Below are 27,010 nucleotides of genomic sequence, written 5' to 3'. Positions count from 1 at the left end.
ATAGATTGTGGCTAGCGGCTCACCACCCAACCGTAGGTTCAGTACATTGAATCACTACCGAGCCTGAGGTTAGATTGCCATGAGCTTGCCAATCACGGATGGCCCTAAAGGACAAGGCTAGGGTTACTTGATTAACTTATCATGTCACTCTTTTTCTCACTCCTTCAAATTGGAAATGAATATGTCCTCATGTAGAGGCCCTATTTCTTACACCCACTGCTGAGCGATCCCCAATTTTGCATATGCAACTTGGTCTTAGGCACTTAGTCCTAGACATGGAAGTTCAAAACTTCTTATCTCTCTCATGTACAATTCTGAGGCTACCTCATGCATCAATATCACTTGCCCATCACAAGAAAGTGTGTGTGAGGAATCACTCTACGGGTAACATGTCATGCTCAGACAACCAAGTTCCTTATCTTATCGTCACTCACAAACTAGCACTACCCAAGCATAGAGTGTTCTAGATCAGAAACCCACGAAGCCAGATCCTACATGAGAATACACTCTAGCGTCCCATACCACCAAAGCACACCCCACATAAAACCCTCATTAAGCATTTGCTCATAGGTGGAATGGCCAACTTTTCCCCCTATATCGTAGCCTTCAAGCAACCGCATCCCCCCCTGAACACCAAGGTCAAACCTTCGATCAACCTAAGGGTCAATCTAATCCATGCAAAGTCAAGGATAAAAGATATCACTACATCCCGTCATGGGCTCCCGTAGTCAGCACAACTGGCTGTCTAGCCTTCCCAAAAACTTGGCCTAGGCATCTCCGAGTATGACCAACTCCACAAGGCTGCTTGACTTGGCACCATGTCTTGGGTTATGCCAACTCCCGACAAGACTTCCTGTCATCTGTCACTTAGTGGCTATCCGGAATAACACAAAGGGTTCATGCTAAAACTTGTATCCTTTCGACACCCATAAAAAGAAACGAGAACATGCAACAAAATAGGTTCCATCACAATTTGGCAAAGATCTCTAAAACTAAATATTTTAGATTAGGGGTTTTACAAAAAAGTACTTGAAATACAAGTGTCATGGCTTCAGGTGTGTGAAGTCAAGACTATCGAGCCATTCCTAGACCCACCAATACGTGTTCAGATTCTTACGTGAATCCACGTGTCACGAGCTCTTGACGCCACTAGAAACCCAATGGTTATCGGTTGGCAAAGGCTTGACATTATCCTTCCTCATGGGATACTGGATAACACGCTCTTGACTATCTTCCAACTTTTCTACTCGTGGTGGATAAAATCCTGGCCATCCCGAAAGCTTCACGTGCTTAAAGTCACCTTCGTCGACCGACTCACTGCCAACAGACTTCACTGAGTTGCTGCCCACTGACTCCACGTATCGCGAATAAACTTGCGTGTGTACCTAGGATAGTGGATAAGAGAAGTGAAAGGTTAAATAAGAAGTTTATAGGGTGAATGAGAAAGGTATCACCAGGACACGACGTAAGAAAACTTGCAGCTTGTTGTCGATAGAGAGAAGTACTTGTAGGTGAAGTACTTGGTCCCCTTCACAAAGAGAAGACTTGCCCCTATTTATGGGCTTTGAGAAAAGAAGAAAAAACATGCTTTTCTTTAAAAAAGCTTGCTTTCTTTAAAACAGCTTGATTTTCTTCAAAAAAAGCTTGCTTTTCTTTAAAAAAGCTTGCTTTTCTTTTTCTTTTTATAAAGCTTGTCCTATATATATTTTTTTAAATCTATAACCCTTTCCCTTAATTTTTTTTAAAAAAAAAAGCATACTTGCCTTTTTAAAATTTACCGAAGAGTTTTGAATCCTGTGTATCTTCTAGCTATTAAGTTCACTTTAATATATAATATACTTGGCTCCTTCCTTACATAATTTGGATATATAATATCAAATAATGAATCAGCAGCATAAAGGCTAACAAAGAACACAGTCAAAGAAAAGCATACCACTTCTGAACACAGCATGAGACATTTCAGAAAAAAATTGAAGTACCTTTTATGCATGCCATCCGATAACCTGTGCCACCTAGTTCCTCCTCCCATTTGCCAAAGCGCAATCTTACAAAGAATCCTTTTATAGGCAGATTGATATCTGCATGACTTTCCCACCTGTTACATTATACGATGGTGAGGAGCATACAAAATCTATGAGAAAAGAAGAATACATTCAAGGATAGGCAGATGATGAATGCATCTAACAATAGAAAGAGATAAGGGCTCACTTGAAAAGGTCAGCTCGAGATAGACGAATTGATTCAATCATTTCCAGGATGCCCATAGGAACCAAGGGAGTTCCCCACTGGGTCTCATGCTGGACTTTTGCAGTTGGAAAGGCTAACCGGAAGTGCCAGTCATCAAGTGCTTTGTCATCTCTAACTAGCAAATTCATGTGTTTCACACCTATCATGTTCCCAACAGATTTTCCTTCTGAGTCAGCTAATTTGCATTTCCATTTGCTGTGCTCAGTTGACAGAAACTGCCCTTTTTTTTTCAGATCAGAATTTCTGCACAGCACATCCTGTCCAAGATGCAGGAGACCGCATGAACCTTGTTGATAACTTATTTCCTCAATGCTATTAGCACTATGCACGCCCCATGTAGAAGGCAAAGTTTTATTGCTACATTTCTCAACTAAAATTGGTATCGCATCACCTGGATCTCTCAGCTGCTCAGCTTTAAAAGAACTTTCATCAATGCTTAAATTTCTCTTATCAAAGGCATTATTTTCTGGGTTCCTAGGACAATCATGGTGTTCAACCTGCCCTTCTTTTGGGAGCTTTGATTCTTTCATTTGTGACATTGAAGAAGCATCCAACTCTTTGAGATGACACTCTGCTCCCCAGTGACCTTTGCCCAGACACCGCAAGCAATAGATTGCATTTATCTGTGCACCAAGTCTATGTAAAATAGGTAGCTTCCAATCCAAATCATGGAGTTCACAATTGCTTGTTTCTGAGCATTCAGAAACAGTATGACCATGCAGACCACAGAATATACAAATAGAAGGTGCAGTCTTTTGCCCTTCCTTTTTATGAAAGGCAGCAATATATTCTGCATATTTAGTTGTCCAATCTTTGACACATATCATGGTGGCAGTAAAATCAGCTGAATCTTGGCCAATCAAACCCCCAGCTCCATACGCGTACAAGCTGCCTCTTGTAGGATACTCTGAATATTCAGGACAGGCTGGTCCTTTGTCTGTTTGGCCCTTCTCACCCTGGAGCGATTTCCCCAAAATTGAATCGGTTCGCTTTGAAAGAACGTAAGTTGAAGAAGCACTGGAATCAACTGCCTTATCTTGATCATCTGACTGTGAGATTATTGAATCAGTCCCCCTCATTGTGAGCCCCAGCTGACCTCCTTGCTTTGTGTTAATGCCGGCCTCATCAGTTCTGTCTTTGCCCACTAGGTCGCTGTGCCCTACATGGACCTGAGGGTAATATTTGTGATCAAAACCCATGGGCAGACCCCTTGTTGAGAATCGACTTATCCACATGCTATTATGATGTCTGAACCCTTGCATACTACTGTCTCCATTCCTGAAGAAATTTAACTGAGAGACCTGATCACAATCCTTCACAACACTATCAGGACTGAAAGATTGGTGCTGTTCAGCACCAAATGAACCATCTTGAGGAGTTCCATCACATTTCTTAGCATCTCCGAAAGGCTTAACCTGGCATGGTAGATTATTAGAGGTGGATTCAGCAGGCACTTGACAAGTTTCAGGCACCACTTTATTGATGGTCTCAATTTTGTGCTCCTCCTCACATGTACAAGCCAAAGAACTTAATTTTCCTTGATTGAAGTTTATATTTGGCGCAGTAACAGCTACTACCTCTGCTGGAGTGCAGGTAGTACACATGATAGGCTGCCCATCAGTGGAACCAATTGTGTCTCTCTCCTCACTATGGCTCATACTTGTGCATGGAGGATTTATGCCATCTTCTGATGAGCCTGGTATCAAAGGTAAAGACTCCGGCTCAGAAGGCAATGAAATCTGAGGACCATCAACTGGGACTGCATCAATGAGAATGGTACTGTGACCATTTGGGGATTGTCTTCTATCATTAGAGATACCCAGCGACAAAAAATCTTGTCGTGAGCCAAAGCTAGACCATCTATCATGTGCCTGGGCAACCATGTCTCTTCTTGCTTCATCCAGTTCAAAAACAGAGAATCCTGTATCAGGATGCTTGACTGCTGGCCAGTTTTGAGAATCCCCTCCTTGCCTCTGTTCATGGTCTGCAGTAGCAGCCACCACATTAGATTTCAATGGCAAAATTGCATCAAGAAGATCCTTGACACAGATGACTACTAAAACTTACACACATCAAAGTGTTTTCTATCGCCCAAATCCATCATTTCATGAACCTATTCAAAATAAATTGTCCCCTGCTGGCCTCATCATCAACAAAAGGCCTGGGCTCTTGCCAACCAGCAAATATACACATATTGCATGCTTTAGTTACTGTGAGCAGCTAGGTTGGCTGAATATGTAGGATTTACTCAATTGGTCAGACCTGTGTTAAGCCTCAACAGCTATCTGAAGAAAACTTTCTAAGATTGCCTTTAAATAGAGAATAGATTTCTACATAATAGCTTAAAGGTTGCAAATAAGTAGAAAACTTCAGCAAGTTGGCTTTATCTTATCAATCTCACTTCCTAACCTGGGCTTCAAGAGTATTTCCAGCAGAATAGGAGCACTAAAGCAGAAACTGGCCATCCTGCAGGTGGACATGAAAGACAGATGCACAACAAAGGGAGAAAATCATATGTACATACCTTCAGAAGGAGCTCTTTCTTTATCAAATCTACTGACTTGCAACTTGTGACTGCGAAGTGTTTCAGCATTTCCCAGTACAGAAACGAGAGTGCACCCAGCATTCGCTTGCGGCTTTGAAGGCACACAGTCTGGAATTTTATGTGTTCCGCTTCCCATTCCCAAAGATAAGCCTTGTTCAGAAGGCCCAGTACAGGTCTGACCACCAATACCTCCAAGTTTTACAACAGTAAACGCCACTTTATTTTTATCACCTAGCATTTCTAAGTTCACAAAATGACCCATCACCTTCGCGTGCTCGTTTTCAGCATACACAGCCTTGTTCTCCAACAGAAGACCACAGACATGTGGTGCTTCTTCTGGCCCATCACCAGGCATGCACATGCTTGATTCTTTTACCATACAAGGCATGTCGAGGGTACTGAAGCCTGCATTTGCACCTGCACCTGAACTTCCTGCTTCCTCACAAATGCTATCGTGGTCTTCTAACCGCTCATCAACACCCACACTTTGACTAGCTTGAAAGGTACCAAGACACTGAGAAGACCTGATACATTGTTTTTCTGGCAATGAGCATGTTTCACTCCTCAAAACCAGGAAAGGATTGGCTTGCATCCCTTTATGGCGCTTCCAGCAAACTGCCACATACGACAAAAGTTAACCAAAGATGAAAACTAAAGTACAAGTAGATTTACTAAGAAGAACATATTTTGTTAAAGCTTTGCAATATCCTTCTAATAAAACTAAACCAAATCAATCAATAAGTCCACCTTTGCTTGACTCCATCTCATTTTGTTGGGACATGCCAGATTTGTTCTGTGAAGAAGACATCTCAAGATCCACATCTTGATTTTGACCAAAGCCATCAAAGATTCCAGACATTTCTAAAAAACCTGCAGGTATACATTAGGGTATTTCCACAAAACACTCGTAATTGGCAGTGGCTCATAATGCAAAAAGAAAGGCCTTTTCATGAAGTGCCACCTGTAGCATAAAAAAGCTACTCCTCTCATGTAAAACAAATTTATCCTTGATATGACAGCATCTTACAAAATAAAGGGGGCGAAAGAGCTATGCCAAAACAAGTCAATAATGTCAAAGTAAGTTGAGCCTAACCAAGACCATCCCTCCGTCTCCATTCCGCACATTGCAATCCCATCTTCTATGCAGCTATCAAGCACCTGAAGAGGATGGTATGCTGGGACCACAAGATGTCTTCAGCATTCATGTCCACTCTCCATCTCTGTAAACATGAAAACTGAATCATCCAGGAGGACATTCTTCAGCATGTATCCAAATTTGGATTGAACCAGCACATCTTTCAACAAAGATGCGAGTGTGTAAGAATGCTTGAAAAGTGGAACCAGAGTGCCAGCCGAGCAAGGTGGATGCATGTTGAACACATCATTTCTTCTACAATTCCACAGACAGTATTATTCAGGAACCTGGGTCTCTCACAAGGCATGTGTGTCAGGCTATGCAGAGTCCAACAGTAGAGTTCCCTCACAGAAAAACAAGACTATATGAAACCCTAGGTCAATTATCCCCACAGCATCTGCCAACTCTGTTGGATTGGGACGTTGATGCTCGAGCTGGAGCTCTCCCCCCTGAGCACTAGCACCCCCTCGCCTTCACCCAGCCCTCCTGCCCTGTTCGCACCCCCCCCTCCCCCCGCCCAGCACTTGTGCGCAACTCCCCCACCCCTGCACTTTCTCCCGCTTGCCACCTGCACCCCTTCCACCTTTGGTCCCGTTCCTCCATTCCGCCTTCCCTCAGCCGTCTGCAGCCTCGCATCTTCCTTGCCTGCAGCCCTAGCCTCCCACCCTTCCACCTCCCCCTTCCCCCCACCTGCAGCCCTAGCTTCTCCCTCTCCCCCGCCCTAGCTTCTCAAGCACCCTCCCCTTCGCATCCCTCTTCGCGGGGCTTTGATACCCCACCCACCCTCTCCGCCTCAAGCCCCCACCCCCTACCCTCCACCCCCCTTTTGCCTCCTATGCCTCTTCGGCCTCAAGACTGCTTCCCCGCGTTTCCCTTTTCCTCCCCTCCGTTTTTTCCGATTCAGGTGTTTTCGCTCTCAGGGTTTTTTACCAGTGGCGAGTTTCGGCATCTTCTTGTCTTGAACCACTAGGAGGCCACCCCTTCCACCTTTGCTCCCGTTCCTCCATTCCGCCTCCCCTCAGCCGTCTGCAGCCTCGCATCTTCCTTGCCTGCAGCCCTAGCCTCCCACCCTTCCACCTCCCCCTCCCCCCCACCTGCAGCCCTAGCTTCTCCCTCTCCCCCGCCCTAGCTTCTCAAGCACCCTCCCCTTCGCATCCCTTTTCGCGGGGCTTTGATACCCCACCCACCCTCTCCGCTTCAAGCCCCCACCCCCCCCTTTTGCCTCCTATGCCTCTTCGGCCTCAAGATTGCTTCCCCGCGTTTCCCTTTTCCTCCCCTCCGTTTTTTCCGATTCAGGTGTTTTCGCTCTCAGGGTTTTTTTACCAGTGGCGAGTTTCGGCATCTTCTTGTCTTGAACCACTAGGAGGCCGCTCCGTCATCCCCTACTGAGGCCACTGTCCCTTGCCTCTCTTTTTCAGAAGCAGACCTCCAACTCCTCGCTTTGACAATTGCATCCTTAGAGGCCTTCACCTTGGTATGCAAGATTGTGGATAGCCCACTCGGCACGCAAACAGCTCAAGGATCTGTTATAGGCGCACTATAAAGATCACTAATATTCATCCTTTGGGGCATGGCTACTACCAGGCTGAGTTTGACTCGCTAGCAGCTTCGCATAAAGTCATGCAGCTGAGCCGTCGCACTGCGTACGTCCCAGGCCTTCTTTGCGCGGTGGTAGCACGGCTTTGACCCAGCATCCGCTGGCGTTTCAGGCTTTCCCGTGACAGTCTGCTTCCCAAGACCTAGCAAGGAGTACCTTCCTCTCCTCCCAGTGATAGGTGGTGCTATCGAGAGAGTGATGGAATCCCCCTCCACCGATGCTTTGATTGTTGCTCAGGCCACCAGGATTCCATCCCTTCGTATCTGCGTAGCCTCTCCAAAGACAGTGCCTCATGCCATATCTCTTCCTTGCCTCCAAGGAAACCCTATTCTTCATAGAGTGTAGTGTTCTCGCCTCCCAAGCCAATGCTTCAATTGTAGGCAGATGAGACATCTCACTAGAGCTTGTCCTTGTCGTCAGTCCACGAGAACACCTCCAGTATTCCCCCCCTTGCCTCCTTGCCTCCTCCCCCACCTTGCCCCCTTGCCTCCTCCCCCCACCTTGCCTCCTTGTCCCCCGAGACAGTTTATCTTAGCAACCCCCCGGCCGACATGCATGCACCCCCCCCCCCCCAAGGCCACGACGACCCGGAGGAAACCACCTCCGGCCCCACCTTTATGGAGACCTTCGCCTTGCCGAGATCCCTGTCCAATTTCCCCGATTCCCATGAGGCCTTTAGGCCGTACCGAGCCATCGATAAGCCCTTCCTCGCATCCCCCCCCCCCGGGGGGATTCCTCCCCTCAGCTGCCCCGTGCCCCCCCTTGCCTCCTCCCCCACCTTCGTCTTCAGCTCTCCCCCCTCAACATCTTCCTCTGATCTACCCCCCCCCCCTCTTCCGCCTCTCCAGAGCATTCCCACCACCCTTCGGCTGCGCCAAACCCGAAACAGAGGCAGTCGGCGAGTTCAGTCTGCCGCCTGATTCATCGTTTCTCGAAGCCAGTAGAGATGACCATCGTTGCCTCTTTGGTGAGGGCTCTCCCTCCAAAGTCGCTGGGAGCCCCCCCAAGGTTCTAGGGCAGCCAGTGGATCTTTCCTCGTCAAAGGAATTGGTATGTTCGAGGAGATGGTGGCTCCCATTCAGATTTGTGTGGTGTTTCATCACTATAGGCCCTCCACGCCAGAGAGTGGTGCGATGATCTTCTCCTTCCCCTTGACTGCAACACCGAAGATGGAATGGGATACGGAGTTGGTGTCTGCCCCTATCTAGGGGCAAGCTGTCGAGCTCTCTCATCACTTACATGATTTGCGCATCACCGATGTGTTTACCTGAAACCGGCCTTCAAAAATCTGACGGGCGGTGTAACAAACACTCACACACAATACACTTCATCACCCATGGGAACCTGGAAAAGAAAACAAACAGGGGGAGCTAGAATGCTCCTGCAAATAATACAAGGACACCGATTGGCCCCAAAACGTAGTGGCGCCCCTTGCGGTATTTCTTTACTTGAACAAAAATGAGTACAAAGTACAACTTGTCGAATCCTCTATCAATATGATCCTTTATAGCTTTCACCGAGGACTTCCAAATAAGAACTCTCGCTATTACAACAAAGCATTCCATAGAGAAGGCACACCTGTACAACACCTCCCTACTTGAAAAGGTCTTCTCCAACTCTATCATGGATCCCACAACCCTTTCCCAAACAGCAGTAGGGCTGTACCAAACCACATGTCCTTCCTATAGTCACAGTTTGCATGTAACCTGGAGAAAACTAGAACCTGTTCACATGAATCCAGAGACATGTTCTCCATATGAAACCAAAGACCTGTATCCCATAACCATAGGCCTGTTTCCTCAATACCAAAGTCATGTTTCTTCTCGAAAAACCAATGTCCTGTTTCCATGAGAAAAATCCACATATATGCACCATCCAATCACGGTGCCAAAAACCTAGAGAGAGAAAGATAGAGGACATGTCAAGCGATCCCTGAATACACATAAGTCCAAGATGAAGAGCAACAACACATCTCTTCCAAGAACATCATCCTGTGCATATGTAGCTTGATCCTCTGCATCCTAATCTCGTAAATAAAACCTGCTTGCGAAGAGAGAGAGAGAGAGAGAGAGAGACCCCTTGGCTGTTAGCCCCTCGGTGCCTCCTTCAGCTCGCCTTCTTCAAGAGAGAGAGAGAGAGAGACCCGTGCTGGCTCCTTCCACATATGCAGCCCGAGTCTCCCGTCTGACTCCCGCCCGAGTCTCCCGTCTGACTCCCGCCTGGCTGCCTGGTCTTCCATACGCGAGGCTTCCCACCAGAAACCTGCCTGGCTGACCGACTGGCAGCAGCCGCCGCCAAGAGCCCTATGTGCGCAGCAGAAGCAGCAGTACACGCCGCCTGTAGCTCTTGCGCAGCTGTCTGGACAGCCACCTAGTAGCCCGCCTATACCACGCGTAGCCACTTGGTAGCTGCCTTTACCACACGGCGACCCCTTGACGACTCCACACAGCAACGATCGACGATGATCCATGCGTCAACCTGCCTGACTTCAGCTCGCCATTCACCATATATAGATACGTTGCGCTTTTCTCAAAAACGCCAAAAGCAATCAACAAAACGCATGCTTAAAAATAATAATACCTTTAAATGATCAAAGGTTTAAAGTCCCTTTTTGTCCCCTTTCACACTTGGGCTGGCCACACTTATGAATTTCCTTTTCATATCCAATTGATGCCTGTCCACACTGTCCATCCCGTGCCCGTGCCCATGCCCATGCCCACCTGCTTGTTGTCCAGAGGGAAAAACACAGGGTCGTAACATTACCCATCTTTGGTCCTTGGCTCAGATGGAGTTGGGAGGCTTGGGCCACAGAGATTAGGATGGGGAGGTGGTGTCCTCTAGCTTAGAGGTGCTGCTTTTTGTGTTCCTTTATATCTCAGTAGTATTACACCTTCCCCCTTCCTACAGATACCTACATTGCGACAGGTGGAGCGCAGATTATGCTTATTCCCGGGCTCAGACAAAGTGGCGTCATATGGAGGGGAGGATCCATGCCCACCTGGCACGTCTTCGCCCTAGGACCGACTGTGACTACTCCCATCGAAACCCACCCCAAGATCCTTTGAGAGGAGAGCAATTCCAATAGTTCCGCTTCCCACAAAGAATAGATATGTGGATTGTCTCTCGTGGAACATTCAGGGTTTTTAGGGAGCCTCAGTGCTTTCAGAGGCGTGGCATCCTTAGAGGAGAGCTTCATAGAGTAGTAGTTGGAAGACCCATTGATATCCTCTTCCTCCAGGAGCACCATCTTTGAGAGGGGCGTACCTGTCAATGCAGGAAGATACTACCGCATACAAGTCACACTTCTTGGTCCTCCTCTTTTAGCCCCTCCGAGACACAGGGGGGGGTATGTGTTTCTATCAGTGAGCAACTACTACTGGCAGTAGTAGGCTTAGGCATCATTGACTCTGGTCGGGCTCAATGGGTGACCATCAAGATTGGAGAGGACTATGTGTGCTTTTTAAATGTATATGCACCGAACACCGCAGCAGGCAGAGCCACCTTCTGGAGTACAGTTTGTCAGTCCCTTCCACAAGCCGACTTTTGGTGTATGGGTGAGGACTCTTAACATGATAGAGTCAACAGAGGATTGACTCAAATGTCACGCGAATCCCACACTTGATGCCATGTGGACATATCTGTACAGCAGGTGCAAGACCTAGAATGGAAATTGGTCCCATGTGAGCCCCAGTCCGAGATGAGTCACCCAGGGTTCCACTTTAAGCACACAAGGTCAGGTGTACAAGTCCCGTACATGGTCTTGGTCAAGTGTGCATTGTCCTACACATGAAGCAGTGCTAGTCCGTACTATGTATCTACCTCTGGATGATGTCAGGTGTTCCGGGTGTTCGGCTTGTAGCCAGATACCGGGCAGATGCATGTAGATTGCATGTAGGAGGAGGCAGCCCTTTGGGCTACCCCACAAAGGGATTAGTGTCCCTTGAACATGGGCACGGGGTACCCCAAGGGCCCAAGAGGCCCATGGCCTTTGAAGTTTGCCACCAGCCTTTAGAGTGGCTAGGCTTTGGTCGGCCAGCCCAAGGAAGGGCCTGGCAGCCTGTCGGCCAGCCCATGTGGGCTTGGCCAGCCAGCCAACCAGCCTTGGAGGCAAGCCCAGCCAAGCGGCCAGCCTCAGAGTGGTAATGACAGGCTAGCGCATGTGCAGGGCGGCTAGCAGCAGTGTGAAACAAGCGCATGATTAAAACAGGAAAACAGGTTGTGGAGAAATAATAACAGGCCGACTACCTTATGTAGCCATCGACCAGCATCAGTAGGGGCTATAAATAGCCAAGCATAGAATTCATTCATTTATCTAAACATTCACAAAGGGTTGTTGTATTCCAAGGGCCAGGACAGCCAAGGGGAGTGCTGCAGCCAAGGTGAACGTGAAAGGTCAAGAACCAGAATTCTTTTACAGATTTGCATCATTCTAATAAAGCAAATACACCATTCGTGGTGGGGGCCCTACAGATGGTATTTGGGACCCAATACTATGTCCGACTCCCTCTCTCTCTCTTTCTATCTTGTGTGTTATCTTCGTCGTGAAAGATTACTGAATTCTGTCCATTGAAGTTACCAATTCTGCCCAGTAAGCTTTCGCATGTTACATTAGCATCAGAGCCTTCTTCAAGTGTGAAGATTCAATCAGAAAACCAGAAAAAAAGAAAGAATTTTTTTTTCACTTGTATGGTTTGTTTCTAGACTCTGGAGGACCACCCCCTTTCAGTATGACTCCTATCCCTAGAAGGACGGTTGGTTTTTAGCCACCGGAAAGTCTCCCACACGCATATTGGATGGTTTTATTGTGTTCCGGAAAGGAAGTGCATATTCCCACTATGGTGAGCTTTGACGAAGAGAGAGAACAAAGAATTTCGGAACAAGAAGCACCATGCAATCCTTCGAGGGCAGCAGACATGAGTGTCGAGACGATGATGCGAGAAATCGCAAACCAGAGCACCAAGTTGGAAGAGCAAAGGCGCAGATCTTGGCCCTGGAAGAAAGAACCCGTATTCCAACCCCTTTTTCTCCGTCTCCTCCTCTCCTTCTGTTTCCCACAACCCGATAGCAGATCCTCTTCCGGGTAACCCTCCTGAAGGGTTACTACTACAGCTGAGTTCGACACTCGAGTTGCATATGAGAGCATTGGAGATTCAATTGATGGAAGACCGTGCGGCAGCATCCCATGCTGCTTCACAAGAAGATGCCAGGCGATGCGTGGAGCACCAAAGATTTCTTGCCGCTTTAGACGCAAGAGAGACACCGGCTGGAGTCATCCTCCCAAGAGGATGAACTTCTGTAAGTATAATGGTAAACTCTCACAGAATGTGCAACGGAAGAAGGGAAAGTGAAAACACAGGGGAGAGAGAGAGAGAGAGAGAGGAAACACAGGTGAGAACCTGCTCTCAATATCATCACCAAAAGGAATACATGTCCCGAGCAAGAGGGGAGAACCTCGTAAGTGAGGGACTGCAGCTAGACAAGCTAGGCAAGCAATGAAATATGAGGGAGGCATGCCGGCTATATATACACCTACATGAAGGCAACCGACTAGAGCTAAAAGTACCTACACGACTGGGAAAAATACCCAAGACCATAAATGGGGAATAAATACGGGTAAAATATATGTGAGGAGTGACCAGCCCCTCTGACTAACATGGTCAGCCCTAGAGGCTAAAATAGGACACCAAATAGGAAGCCAGCAAGTAGGGGATGATGTCTAACACCCCCTCTCAGCACCGGATGCTGAGCAAACTCCAAGAAGCCAGAGATGCCGTCCTCGATCAAAGATGAAAGACTGCAGAAACAGGTACCAAGAAAGCTCCACAAGCAATCTCCTCAGCAACTCGGCTACAAAAGCAATAGAACAAGCTGCCCGGTACACCGCTCCTCTGGAAGAAAACAACCATACAGGCTGCGACATACTGCTCCAAATAATGGTTCCAAAACCAAGTGTAAAAACACTCCCCGAAGTCGAATGTCATGTATCCAGCTTGGAGAAGGTATGAAAAACCTCATAACCAACCAAGATCACATCCTATATATAATCAATTCTGGGAGAAGCAAACTGCTCCTCACTGGAACCCTCAAAAGAAATAGAGTCAATCTGCTCCAACTCTGTACCAAGAGTAGCCAAATGCTGTACAAAAGCATCCTCGAAAAAGATCGGCATCGCAAGATGTAAAGACTCTGTAGAAAAGATGGGGTCCATCTGCTCAAACTCCATAACATGAGTTGCCCAATACTGTACATAAGTACATACCACTAAGATGGGCATCGCACGATGAAAGGACTCCAGAGTCCACATCCCCCTCTGAAAAAAGAAATCGTCGAACTAGTACAAGCCCAACCTGATTCTGATCCAAATCCAAAAAACTCTGGAAGAACCACTGTGCCCCAGGCACGGTTAGCAACCACACATCCAAAGCATCCCACTGGGTTCAAAAAAACCATCCTCCAAAACAACAAGCCTGCAGAACTAGCAAGGGGAGGGGCATCCTCAGAAGCATCACAAAGAGATGCAGAGATAGACTCCTCACAATGAGGAAGGGAAGCAAGAATATAAACTACAGTGGTAACAAAGTCCTCAAAAGCATCACAGATAGTAGAAGATTGTTCTAGAAGTAGAACCAGATTCCAAGAATCAGCAACAAATAAAGGATCCATGTGAAAGGATCACACCGCAAGGGCAAAAACACCCTCCTTGTTCTGCAAATACTCCAAAGAACACAAGCTCGGACAAAATAAACTCTACTCAGGATCTCTGAAAAGATCACTAAGATCACTGCTCTCCTCCAAAATCTGTAAACTCCTGTCACAGAAGAAAGTCTCCACAGATACAAAACAGCTCCCGAAACTAATCCTCAAGTGAAGTAACTAGAGATAGGCCCCCTCTGAGTGTAGAAACTCCTATGCGAAGAAAAATGCAGCCAAAACACTGCTATCCGGCAAAAATAGCAGTCCACCGCCAACAGAAGGCAAGGAACGTGTAGAAACCGGGAAACCGTGTAGGCCAGGAACAAAACACGGGTATAAATGCTCCAAAATCAGCAAAACGCTGACTGAAATCTGAAATTCAGAATCCTCCTCAAGTACCACAATCCAAACAAGAAACCCCCTCTGCAAGTGATTTGTGTGTAGGCATATGCTCACTTATGGTAGTGCTATGTGTGAACAGGGCTTAACCAAGGGCACTTTTTCCCATGTGGTTTTTCCCCTTGGATATCAAGTGTGAAAGGAAGGAGCCACACTACTCTCACATAAGCAGGAGGGCGGGTCGAGGTGGTGAGCTCTTATGTTTACCTTGGCATCACATTTACTAGCTCAGCTGGACGCTTCTCCATGGCTCAGGCAGTCCGAGACAGAGTGACCCGGGGGTATGCAGCTCTTGCTAGCCTTGAGCGTCAGAGTCATCAGGCACATTTTCAGGAACCCCGCACGAAGGGGTGGCTCTTTGATACATTAGTGACACCAGCCTTGATGTATGTAGTAGCGGTTTGGGGACCAGGGCTTGCAGCCTCCACATGGGTACAGCTGGAGAGACCACAGATCTTGATGCTCTCGAGGATGATACGCAGCAAACCATCCGTCTCGCATGACATTGTTCGAGCTGAGTTTGCTGCACCACCTATGGCAGTGGAGGCATTGTTCCAGACGATCTCCTTTATATACAGGATGAGGGAGATGCCCACGGAGAGATTATCCCGCCAAGCTTTTGAGGCATCCAGACAGCTGGCCGAGGCTGGACACACTGGATCTTGGTATGCACAGATGCTACAGTGGTTCTCACATCATGGGATAGACATTGAGCGGTTGCCACCTTTTCAGTATGATCAGTCTACTCCACGGGGTTACCTCTCTCTCAATGAGAGGAACAGAGTGATGAGACAGGACATATGGCAGCACTACATACAGGAGACATGGATAGCACCAGAGAGCCCACTACCACCGAAGATGCTGTATTACAGAGACCACTTTATGAGCATCTCAGGGGATGGGTTTATACAGCGACCGCGGTACATGGATGTATACATGCCACACAGCTCTCACGTTGCTATTGGACAGCTACGAGTCTCATCACATCAGCTAGAGATAGAGGCTAGGAGAGCGGCACGGGTTCCCAGAGTTGAGCGGATATGCAGATTGTGCTGCGAGGAGGTGGAGACTGAGGATCACTTTGTATGTAGATGTAGAGCCCACCAGGGGGTCAGAGATAGATATGCAGGATTGTTTGAGGAGCACTCTTCACTACATCAGTTGATGAAGGCCTCGGACCAGCGACAGCTTGGCAGACTACTACTAGAGCTTCTTAGTTCTCGAGAGAGACTCCTCCAGACACCCACTCCCACTAGGGGTGGGAGATAGTCCCACCTCATAGATTTCTTCCAGAAAGCTATGCCAGTGCCAGCTGATGTACCACGTGGGGTGACCGCACAGAGAGCAGAGGAATTGAGAGCCAGGAGGAGACCTAGACAGACTGGACATAGAGCACCCCGACTCCATCACCGAGAGATAGCAGCTATCCGAATGAGACACCAGATGGCGACACAGGAGAGGCTAGCTCGCTTTCATTCAGACTCAGGGTACATGTTCACGCCATTCATAGCCTCAGCATCGGCGATGTATGATATCTTATATCCCTCTTATGGCACTGGATGGAGTTAGACATAGATCTGCATAGCATGCTTGTACTACCCCTTCAGCATATAGAGATGCATCTTGCCTTAGCACTCCATCCACATCCCCACCCCCCTTTATATTGTTTGTATATGGGCTCCACCGATCCATGATGATTCACAGTTGTATCCAAACACATGCACACTTTTTCTTTTGTTTCTTTTCTTCCGATGACCGGAAGAACACAGTTGTATTATTTTTTTGTCTCATAGGCCGACTTTGGCCTCTCGTAGATGTTAATATCTCTCTCTCTCTCTCTCTCTCTCTCTCTCTCTCTCATTTCTGTGTGTGAGCTTCTCCATCCTGCACCTAACCCTAATGCGCATGCTTGTGTGTGTGAGTGTGTGAGTCCAACACCAACAATTGGTATCAGAGCTGGGAGCTGGCCCTAGGATTCTGCCCGTGGAGATTCTGCAACAAACCCGGCGAAATTCCATCGAAAACTGACATCTCGGGTGTTTCCTGGTTTTCGTTGCCCTGCCCGCCGCCACCGCTCAGCCCCGCCGGCTTCCGGTCCTCAACTCGCTGCCACCGCCCAACCGCGCCTGCGCTTCTAGTGCGCTGTGAGCCACCAACGCCCAGCCCGGCCGGCGCTCATACTGGGCAGCAAGCCGCCTCCACCCAGCCCGGCTGGCTGCAATAGCGGGCAGCCCTTCGCCGCCGCCCCGCCTCCACCTGTCCCGTCAACTCTGTGCGCCGCCGTCGACCCTGCGCTCCAGCTCCCCGTCGACCTGCAGCTCCGGCGGATCCCTCTCGCTCCATCTTCACCCTCTGCACGCCTGCGCCTCGCTGCTGGCCGGTCAACATTTGCGCCTGTGTGCTCCCCGCCTACCACCCGCTTGGCACGTGCTGCCCTTGCCTAAAGGTATTCTCTGTACACATTTTTGTTCAAACACAAATACAAATTTTGCAGCCATTTCAATGCAGGTGAGATACAATTTTGCAGACACTACAGTGCATGTGGTGAAAATATGCAGATTTTGCAGACACTACAGTGCATGTGGTAAAGGGTTCAGGCGATTTGGAGGATTTCTCAATTTCAGGACAAATTGAAAAAATTGGGCATGTTGCTTTGCTTGCAATTTGGGGGTTTTCAAAATTGAGGTCAAAATCAGCAAATTGAACCTCTTTCATTTGCAAAAATTTGGGGCTTTTGTGAAAATTGGCCAATTAAATGCACATTGAAGCGATTGGAGTGCATAAAAATTGGGGATTTTCAGATTGGCGCATGTAATTGGGCATTACAGCTGTGATTTGTCGCGTATGTATACACATTGTGTGTAATTGGACAATTTGGTGCAGGTTTACACTTGCTTTGGTTTGCAAGCATACATTTGCACAAGACATTTGGTTGCCTAGCAGTGCACATTGGTGCTTGGTTTGCTTGCAGGTATATTTTGTTGACATGGCACAGAATGCTACAGATGTATTTGGTGTGCTCACCCAGGAGGACAAGTTGGATGGATCTCACTACTCTCTCTGGAGTTTCATGATCCGTAATTTGCTGGTAGCCAAAGGGCTTTGGGGCATCGTGTGTGGTGATGACACACGCCCACTTACCATACAGCCAGCCACGCCTCAAAGGGGAGGTGCTCAAAGAGCTCCTGATGTAGAACCTGCTCCCACACAAGAGCAGAAGAGATGGGACTCTAGAGATGCATAGGCCATGTCATTGATAGCCCTTTCAGTGAAAAGGACTATTATTCCGCACATTCGTTCTTGCAAGACATCGAAGCTTGCATGGGACACATTGCAAGCAATGTATCAGGTACGCAACGAGGCAAGAGTTGCCTACTTGAAGAGGCAATTGGATCTTCTTTCTATGGATGAGGGTGACTCCATGGCATATCATCTCACCAAAGTGAAAGATTTGCAGGAACAATTGCTCAACATTGATGAGGTTATCCCAAACAGACAGATGGTCACCAACACTCTTCATTCTTTACCACCTTCCTACTTGGGCTTTCACACCTCTCTCAACCTCTCAATGAGAGGAGGTGGTGATCCTGACACTTTTGAAGAGCTGGTGGGTTTACTCTTCCAGGAGGAGCAAACAAGAGCAAACTTATCGAGCAACCGTGGTGGAGACAAGGCATTTACAGCCAAGGATAAGGGTAAAGCAAAGAGCTTTAAGCATGGGGGACAACAGTCTAGCAAGGCTGGTCATGGACAGTCCTCTTCTCGTGGTGAAAAGTCTGACAAAGGGGATGCAAACAAGCCCAAAAAGAAGAGCAAATGTCACTACTGCCATAAGCATGGACACTACATCAGTGAATGTAGGAAGCGGATTGCAAAAGAGAAAAGGAAATAAGCAGGCAATGCAGTAGCAGACTCTTCTGATGACAAAGCACAGCAATCAGCTAATGTAATCCACGAAGAGTACACTTTTTTGGTCACATGCACTAGTGGCACACCAAGTGCTTCAGACACTGATATGTCTTGCATTGCATCTGACAGACAGAATGCATCATGGTATTTAGATAGTGGTGCTGCGAGCCACATCACTTCATGCAAAGATGTATTTCAGCACTTGGTTTATGCTTCAAATGGCCGCACTGTATCATGTGCAGATCATACCACATATCCAGTAAAGGGAATTAGCAATGTCATACTTATTGCAACCAATGGTGCCAATATTTGTATGAAAAATGTATTGTATGTTCCAGGGATAAAGAAAAATCTGCTCTTCGTCTCAGCCATAAACGACCAAGGTTTAAAGGTTGAATTTGAATATGGGAAGTGTTTGCTAAAAGACCCATCAAAGGGTTATGAAATAGTCACTTCTGGAACACGATACAAAGGCTTGTATAAGCTGGACAGCTATGACAAGCGTACTTATGATGCAAATACAGTGGCTGCCCACACTCCTGCTATGCATGATGCAGAGCTATGGCATGCTCATTTTGGGCATGTAAATTTTCAGAGTTTGATGCTTTTGCAGAAGCATCATATGGTTGATAATTTGCCGCCTCTTGAGTCTCCACCAAGACATGTATGTGAGGGGTGTATTTTGGGAAAGATGCCACATCTACTTGTGAGGCTGAGTACAGGGCAATCTTCACAGCTACAGTAGATTGTGTATGGTTGAGGAGACTATTGGCTGATCTTTGTGAGTGTCAGCAAACACCTACCACCATTCTCACTGATAACCAAAGTGCTATGGCCGTGGCACGAAATCCAATATTTCATGCACGTACCAAGCACATTGAGATTCATTATCACTATGTCAGAGAGAGGCTACATGCAGGGGAGATCAGTTTATCTTACTGCCCTACACAGGATAATGTTGCAGATCTATTCACAAAGGCTTTACCTCGAGAAAAGTTTGAAGCTTTCCGCAAAGCTTTGGGCTTACTCTCATACAGAGAGTGATCTGCTACCTTGTACAAGTTCACACTTCCACTACAAGGGCGATTTGTAGGCATATGCTCACTTATGGTAGTGCTATGTGTGAACAGGGCTTAACCAAGGGCACTTTTTCCCATGTGGTTTTTCCCCTTGGATATCAAGTGTGAAAGGACACTCTTATTAATATTTTGTACTTCTATATTATATAGATGTGGCACACATGCAAGGGTTGACTTGCATTTTGTGGATACCACACTTTTGGCTCTCTTTTTTTTTTTTTCGTGAAATGGTGTTTTATATTATATGTAAAAATGTACATCAGCCACATGGCTCACACAGAACCTATGGCCCCAAAAAAAACCCCCACAAAATATCCACTGATGAGCCGAATACCTCTCTACTGACTCCCAAACGCGAGAGACAAAAGACCAAATCTGACGGGCCACTGGACAACTCATGAACAGATGCATAACTGTTTCAGTGCATGTCGTGCAGAAGAAGCAAGAGGCCAATGTAATTTTACGACGGCTGAGCTGATCCTGTGTAGGTAACCCTCCCACCAACATCCTCCAAATGAAAACCTTACCTTCGTAAGGGAGTTTAGTCTGCCAACCACGCATAAGAGTTTTCTGCCACCATGATTTAGACTTGTGCAATCCCCACACCTTATTGGCCTTGGCTGAAACCCAATCTTTCTTTGATACGAGCTTATGATAGACCTGGTTAGCTGAAAGTGATATCAAGTCACTAGATTTACATAGTGCCCAATCCAGCCAAGGCTGATCTGCAAATGGCCGAGGCAATGGAGTAAAAGGCTCAACTGCATGCATGATGTCAACCCATAGTGGCTGAAATGTCCGAGGAACCCTAAAGTGCTGCCAAATACGACGAAACGAATATGGCCTGTCACGACCAGGTATCACAGCATCTCGGATTCTAACCAAGCCTAACCTGACCGTGCGGTTGAGTCGTATGCGTGAAGCATCTCTGTCTGGCCAAACAATGACACGCGACTCCACAAATGTTTCGAACTGCAAAGAGTTCAAAAGTAGTCTTTCATGACCAGGATCCCACCGAGCCAATAGTAGAACTTCATGCCAAGAAAGGAGAATATGCGATAAAATGTGAGATGAGCGAATACGGACAAGATGAGCCGCATTCACAATGTCCTACCATGAAGCCTGCACACGTGTCCATCCATGTGACAATCCCTCCAACTCAATCAAGTCACGAGCCATGAATACCCAAGGCTGCTCCTGCAAACACATATCCTAAAAAAGCGCCCACCTACGCGCCACCATATGCAAGTGGACATTCAGTAAAGCAACGCCACCCATTCTTTTGGGCGTCGTAATGTGATTCCAAGCTATCCATGTTTGACCCATAATATTTCCTTGCCTTTTCCACAGCATAAACCGAATGGGAGCAACCAAACGGAGAAGAGATTTATGCGTCCAAGGGAGCAAAGGCAAAAAATAGGAAATCATGCTAAGCATAATAACCTGAGCTACCTTAACCCTCACGTGCATAGGCCACCCTTGAGCTTTCCAATACACAAATTTATCCGAGATCCGAGGAGAAATCCAAGCAAGAAGCGCTTGGGGGTCCACATCCACACCCACTGGATACCCAAGATGACGAACAATGTCTCCTGTATGCACCACACAGCCTTGCCACCCTAATGCCTCAAGATCAAATTCCGTGCATACGATGCAAGGTGGTAAGGTACGTAGTGTACGGCACGCTATCAGTACGTACGGAACGTACTTCTGTACGGAACAAATTTTAAGGTACGTAAACAGTATGTACCATTTGTAAACAGTCCTAGAAACCTGAATATTTTGTAGACATAGCAACCAAAATACTTAAAATAAAGAGACTGAACCTAATTACTTAAAGTTTAAATCAATTATCAGTTACCAAGCCCATTACACAATACCTCATGTTAACAGTCATAGTGATATAAGCAAGAACCATGAAAGTCATAGATGATAAAAGAGAGTACAAATATCATGTCTACAGCTGCCAACACATGTCCTGGTCCACAAGTGCAAAAAGCAAAACAATGAAACACTACAGTTGTCTAGACTCTAGAGTCTAGACGCAAGAGTCTCAAATCTCATCATCAGATGAAGATGATGAGTCTTCTGAAGAGAGCATGCCTCCATCATTGATACCATTGCCCTCTTCATCGAACTCTGGCTCAGCAGCGACAAGCTCCAGTGCATCCTCGTCATGTGCCTCGGGAATCTGAGTGTGAATGAGTTCGACAGCCTCATTTGCACGCCTCTGCTGGGTGCGACGAACTGGAAGCTTTCCCTTACGAATGCTCTCTCGTCTCGCAAAGCCTGATCTGGAGCTGCCGGGCGTAGAGGAATGCTGAGAGATCGTGCACGTGAGCGGGTCACACAACGATCCACGCTCTCAAGCTCTCTATGTAAAGCTCTCAAAATCTCCTCTTGCTCATCTCTAATCTGCCGATCCACAAGCTCCGGGCTGGGTTCATCTACCATTTTGAGTAGTGTTGGATCAACCTGTTTAAACATGCCACAAATTGCATATTGGACAATGGATATTCATTGAACTAGAAAAAAATTTCTACTTCTAAGTTCTTCTTGAGTCCAAATTTCAATTTATACTTGCTTCGGTCACCCCAAAGCATGGTAGCTTCGCACGAGCCTCATGTTAGCTCTGCAATACACCAACTTCTCTAATTGAGAAGTACTAAGGCGATTCCGAATCTTAGTGTGTATAAGAGAGTATGAGCTCCACTTCCGCTCACATGCTCCAGCTGAGCAATCCTGTGCAAAAATGAGTGCAATGCGAGCAAATTTGTAAATCTTTTAATGCTAAAATATCAATCTTCATTTTCGAAGAGTATACTTTAGAGATTAATTACAAGTTACCTGAGATAGAACACGAAGAGCAACTCGTGAAAGGTTTGGAAGACAAACCCTTCCATAAGAGTGCCACCATGTCAAAGGGAATTTCATGGCTTCCTTCCTCAATGACACAGGTCTCGCAAATGAAGCACCAATACCACTCATGTAAGTGGTGAACTCTCTATCAATCTGAAGTTGCTCCTCCTCTGAGAACATCCTTCCCACATACTCTGACTGCTTCATGCTCAAAGCAGTATTATTCCATAGCTCTGGCGACCTGTAGAGAGGATGGAGCATGGCAGCCATCGCATGGATGGGACGGCTCATGAATGTCCACCGTTTGTCTACAATGTCCAAGATCTCACCTCGGCTGAAAATGAGAGATTGAACATACATGTCTTAGGTTATAGTGCTAAGAGAATCGAGAATCGAGAAGTCATAAAAATCAAAGAAAGAGGAAGAAATTAGAACTATTGCTTACCGTTGAGCAGTCATCATGGAGCACTGAGCAACATGGTCTTTCATTTGCATAAACAAATGAAAGACCAGCCCCAAAGTTGAGCCCTCCATGTCTGTAAGTCGGAGAAGGACATACACGGGCTTAAGTGCAACTGAAAGGCTATGAACTTGCTGCCAAAAATCATCATCCAGGATCCGCCTCTGCAAGTATTTTGTACGCTCATCCTCTGAATGATGCATCTGTCGCCACCTTGGATCCACAACTGTTGATGATAGTGAATCTCTTATCTTGTAGAGCCTATCCAAGACCAAGAATATGTAGGCAAACCTGGTCTTGGAGGGTCTCACCATATCCAAAGGGCTATGGCTCCGAAAGATGGCAAGAGCCTGATGCTTCTTGCGGAAGAAGGTGGTGATCTTTATAGCATCTGCAACAATGGGCTGCACCCAAACAAGCTTCCCAATGTCTTCCATAAGTAAATCAAGACAATGGGCAGCACATGGAGTCCACACTATATGTGGAAACTCTGCCTCGACCATTTGACCCATTGCCTTGCAGTTAGAGGCGTTGTCGGTCACCACCTGCACAACATTGTCCTCCCCAACCTCAAGGATAGCCTGTCGAATGTGGCCATAAATGAACTCCCCTGTGATCCTATCGCCTGCTCTCCCTGCATCCACGGCATGCAAGAAATAGGTGCCCAAGCAAGATGACACAAGGATATTGATTATGTGCCTCTTGCGAATGTCTGTCCACCCATCTGAAATAATAGTGCATCCAAACTCCTGCCAACCTGCTTTCACAGGAGTGAACGCCTTGTCTATCAAGGCCTTCTGCTCATCCAACATGGATGTACACATCTTCGTATACTCAAGACCTGTCCATGTCTCAGTAGGCCCTACCTGCGCAATTGCTTTCACCATTCTTTTCCATTGGTCTGTCCTTAATACATTGAAGGATATATTACACTCAATAAGAGTACGACAAATCTCCATTTCTACCACCCTTTGCCGCTCCTTTACCCAAGCTTGTGATGAGATACAAGAACGTAGAGTGGATTGCTTTGATGCCTCCCCTGTACCTCTCGCATCTTGAAGCAGGAGGTCCTCATCATCAGCAATACGTGCCCTCTTCCTGCCTGTGGTGGATTGGGCTGAAGCCGGGGCTGAAGCTGAAAGACTTTCACCCTCATCTACTGTACCTGAACCTGTAACATCTCCAATAAAAGCATCATGGAGAGCATCTTGCGTACTTTCACCACCTCTAACACTGCTTGCACCACCCATTGCAGGACAATTCTCCGCAATCAATTGGTCCCTCACAGCTTGTGGTATTTTATCACATGGACCACATTGATTGGTGCACCCAATACCTGTCATGTGCTTGATGACGCGAGTCATGGTGCTAGTGTACTGCTCCCCGCAATACTTGCATGCCCATAGCCGAGTACCTGACCCTTGCTGAGAAGGGGTGTTAACAACCCTCAGGACATTGGTGTGGATTGCCCAGTTCGGGTTAGTCTTGCGTGGCATGATGAAGCCTGGGCGTGAGAGAGCGAAGAAGAGCGAAGAAGTTTGCTCTGCAGAGTTTTGCAAGTACACACGATTGTGCAAGTATTCACAAATGCCCAAAATTTGGTCGCTTATCCACAAGCACATGGTCGCCACACGCGTTTCGCCACGCCACACCATTTATTATTTTTTTAAATGTTTCCGTACGGATCCGTACGGTACGGTACCGTACGACTGTACCGTGCTGTACAGATCCGTATGTACGTACGGCATCAACCTTGATACAATGAGGGCTGATTTTGTTGAATTTATTTTCAACCCAGAAGCCAATGCAAAATTATTCCAAGCTTCCATTGCTCGATCTATATTGGCTTTTTCGGCCCTCAGATCCGCAAGGGCTTAAGCAACCAATTGCTTGCCATGAGGGAGATGCAAACCAACCACTTCACCATGCAATGCCATAGCATCTAGGCGAGATAACATAAGATGAGTGGCAATGGCAAAGAAAAGAGGGCTAAGAGGACAGCCCTGCCGGAGAACGGGTGAGAGAAATACCATCCGAAAGTCCTCCATTGAGCATAATCCGCGCGATAGAGCCAAAGCCAAGTAAATGCACTAAATTAGCCATTTTGGGACCAAAGCCCATGGTTGTAGCCTGTCGTTAACTAAGAAAGGAAAGACCAGCTGACATGATCAAAAGCTTTTTCAAGATCCAGCTGCACCATCACAATCTCTTGCTTCTTTGCCTTGGCATAATCCACTCCAATTTGAACATTAAGAATATTATGCAAAATATTCCTGCCATGCACAAATCCATATTGATATGGATGAATAAAAGTAGGAAGCACCTTCTGCAAGCGATTGGCAAAAATCTTTGTAAAGATTTTATACATAATACCCATAAGTGAGATCGGGCGCCATTGAGCCAAAGAAGTAGGCGAAAGGGACTTCGGGCAACAAACGAAGTATGCCCAACTTCCAATCGGCAGGCATATATCCCTCATCCCAAACCCTTTGACAAATAAGCGTCAAAGGCTCTGCAAGCTGATCAGCATATTTTCGGAAAAACTCATTTGTCAAACCATCCCAACCAGGGCTCTTTCCCATGGGAAGTTTGGAGAGAACAGCTTCCACTTCCCCTTGAGTAACAGGAGCATCAAGCTGAACCGCCACATCAGGGTCAACTTGATATCGTACTTCAGCAAACAATGACTCCCTTGCAGCCAAGACAGCTGGTGAGACATCCTCTCGAGGGGCAAGCAAATCTTCATAAAACCTGATGCAATGCTGAATAACCTCTTAGAAGGTTGAGTAACAAGGTTGCCTTGGGCATCCATCAGCCTAACAATATTCTCACGCATATGTTTTTGATGCAACTTATCATAGAAGCGATGAGATTGACACTTAGCATCCCGCAAAGCATCAAGACATGCAAGTAGTTTAAAGAGAACATATTGTGCTTTCTGCACCCTAGATAGCTCCTTTTTCAGCCATTCTATGGCATCCACAACTTCAGCATCCATAGAGTCAGTAAACATGAACGCCTGCAAACCCTTTAAAAGCGACTCAAGAAGAGCCACATGCTGTTTTTGTATAGAGGCATTAGCAAGACCATAATGCCGCGCTAATTTCCGAGTGTTGGTAAGGAACACTGGCCAAGCATGATAATCAACCATGGACACTCTTGTGGAGAAATGTCGTATCAATTGACACATATAAACATCAAAAACTTCATGCTTCAAAAAAGTGTGATTTACGCGCAAAGGCAAGCGTCCCAACAAGCCTTTATATGCATCCACAGGATGATAGACCATTTCAAACACAAGCGGCCAATGATCCGACAAAACCTGTTGCTGATCAACCATCATAGTAAGAACCTCTGGCAAAAAGAGATCTTGATGTAAAACATACATCCTATCTAATCCCCGAAACTGTTGTGAGGCATAAGTGTAACCCCTTTCATTTGGATGCAACCAAGACCACATGTCTTGTTTTAGCGACCTTGCTCACGCCATTCTCTCCGGGCCATCCATTACAGAATGAGGCGACGTGGCTTGCTCCCTGGAGACACACATATTAAAGTCTCCCATCACAAAGCCAGGATGAGAGATTGAAAGAGCACACAAGTCATTCCACAGCAAACGGCGTGCACGAGCATTATTTGGAGCATACACCCCTAACAACCATAAAGGCGTATCATCCCAAACAATCTGTATCACTAGAAATCTTCCATGAACATCTTGAATCACAAGAGAAGGCTGAAATTGCGAACGAACAGCAAACATAACACCTGACTGCGAAGCAGGATGTCCACTGTGGAGAACATGAAACCCCTTATATACATAGGCTTTGCCAGCCAACTTATGCTGCTTATGTTCAACTGCACACAAAACATCCCAACCATGACAAGAAGTTGTACGCCAAAGCCTGAACTGCTTTTGGCGCGAAGAAATACCCTTTACATTCCATTGTACAATTTTCATAAGCCTTCCCAGAAATGGAATCAACATTGCCGTGTACTAGGCCCAGGACAATCTGCCAAATCATGAACCTTTTGAAGCATTGCATTTTTAGACATGGTATTTGTGATCTCAGACTGCCCTTGGAGTTCC

The 27,010-nt window shown here is 46.7% G+C and overlaps 2 protein-coding genes across 8 annotated transcripts in view; both read right to left on the bottom strand.

Annotated features, from left to right (window-relative positions):
• Nucleotides 1-27,010, bottom strand: part of TZP (zinc knuckle (CCHC-type) family protein) — a 48,575-nt gene that overhangs the window by 2,232 nt on the left and 19,333 nt on the right. For 5 of the 7 annotated variants that reach the window (XR_015265110.1, XM_086793036.1, XM_086793038.1 and 2 more), the window contains exons 2-5: nucleotides 5,540-5,662; nucleotides 4,772-5,407; nucleotides 2,209-4,231; nucleotides 1,980-2,095 (exon numbers count right to left, since the gene is read on the bottom strand). Coding sequence is in view for 6 of the 7 variants with exons in the window: in XM_086793036.1 (XP_086649162.1) it covers nucleotides 1,980-2,095; nucleotides 2,209-4,231; nucleotides 4,772-5,407; nucleotides 5,540-5,651 (2,887 nt within the window). In the remaining variant the exon portion in view is untranslated. The remainder of the gene's footprint in view (nucleotides 1-1,979; nucleotides 2,096-2,208; nucleotides 4,232-4,771; nucleotides 5,408-5,539; nucleotides 5,663-27,010) is intronic. The other 2 variants (XM_086793040.1, XM_086793039.1) reach the window with 2 other exon arrangements.
• On the bottom strand, nucleotides 9,724-23,972 carry LOC147605632 (uncharacterized). The gene is made up of 2 exons (XM_086793328.1): nucleotides 22,909-23,972; nucleotides 9,724-22,797 (listed from the first exon to the last, which is right to left on the bottom strand). Exons 1-2 carry the CDS (start codon nucleotides 23,880-23,882, stop codon nucleotides 22,437-22,439), a joined length of 1,335 nt encoding a protein of 444 aa, XP_086649454.1. The 5' UTR covers nucleotides 23,883-23,972; the 3' UTR covers nucleotides 9,724-22,436.

This window comes from Cibotium barometz, chromosome 59 (assembly GCF_041138505.1).
Source record: "Cibotium barometz isolate CiBa-2024 chromosome 59, ASM4113850v1, whole genome shotgun sequence".
NCBI classification, from domain to species: Eukaryota; Viridiplantae; Streptophyta; class Polypodiopsida; order Cyatheales; family Cibotiaceae; genus Cibotium; species Cibotium barometz.
Note: the sequence above shows the minus strand (reverse complement) of the source record. Positions and strands in the feature narration are given on the sequence as shown.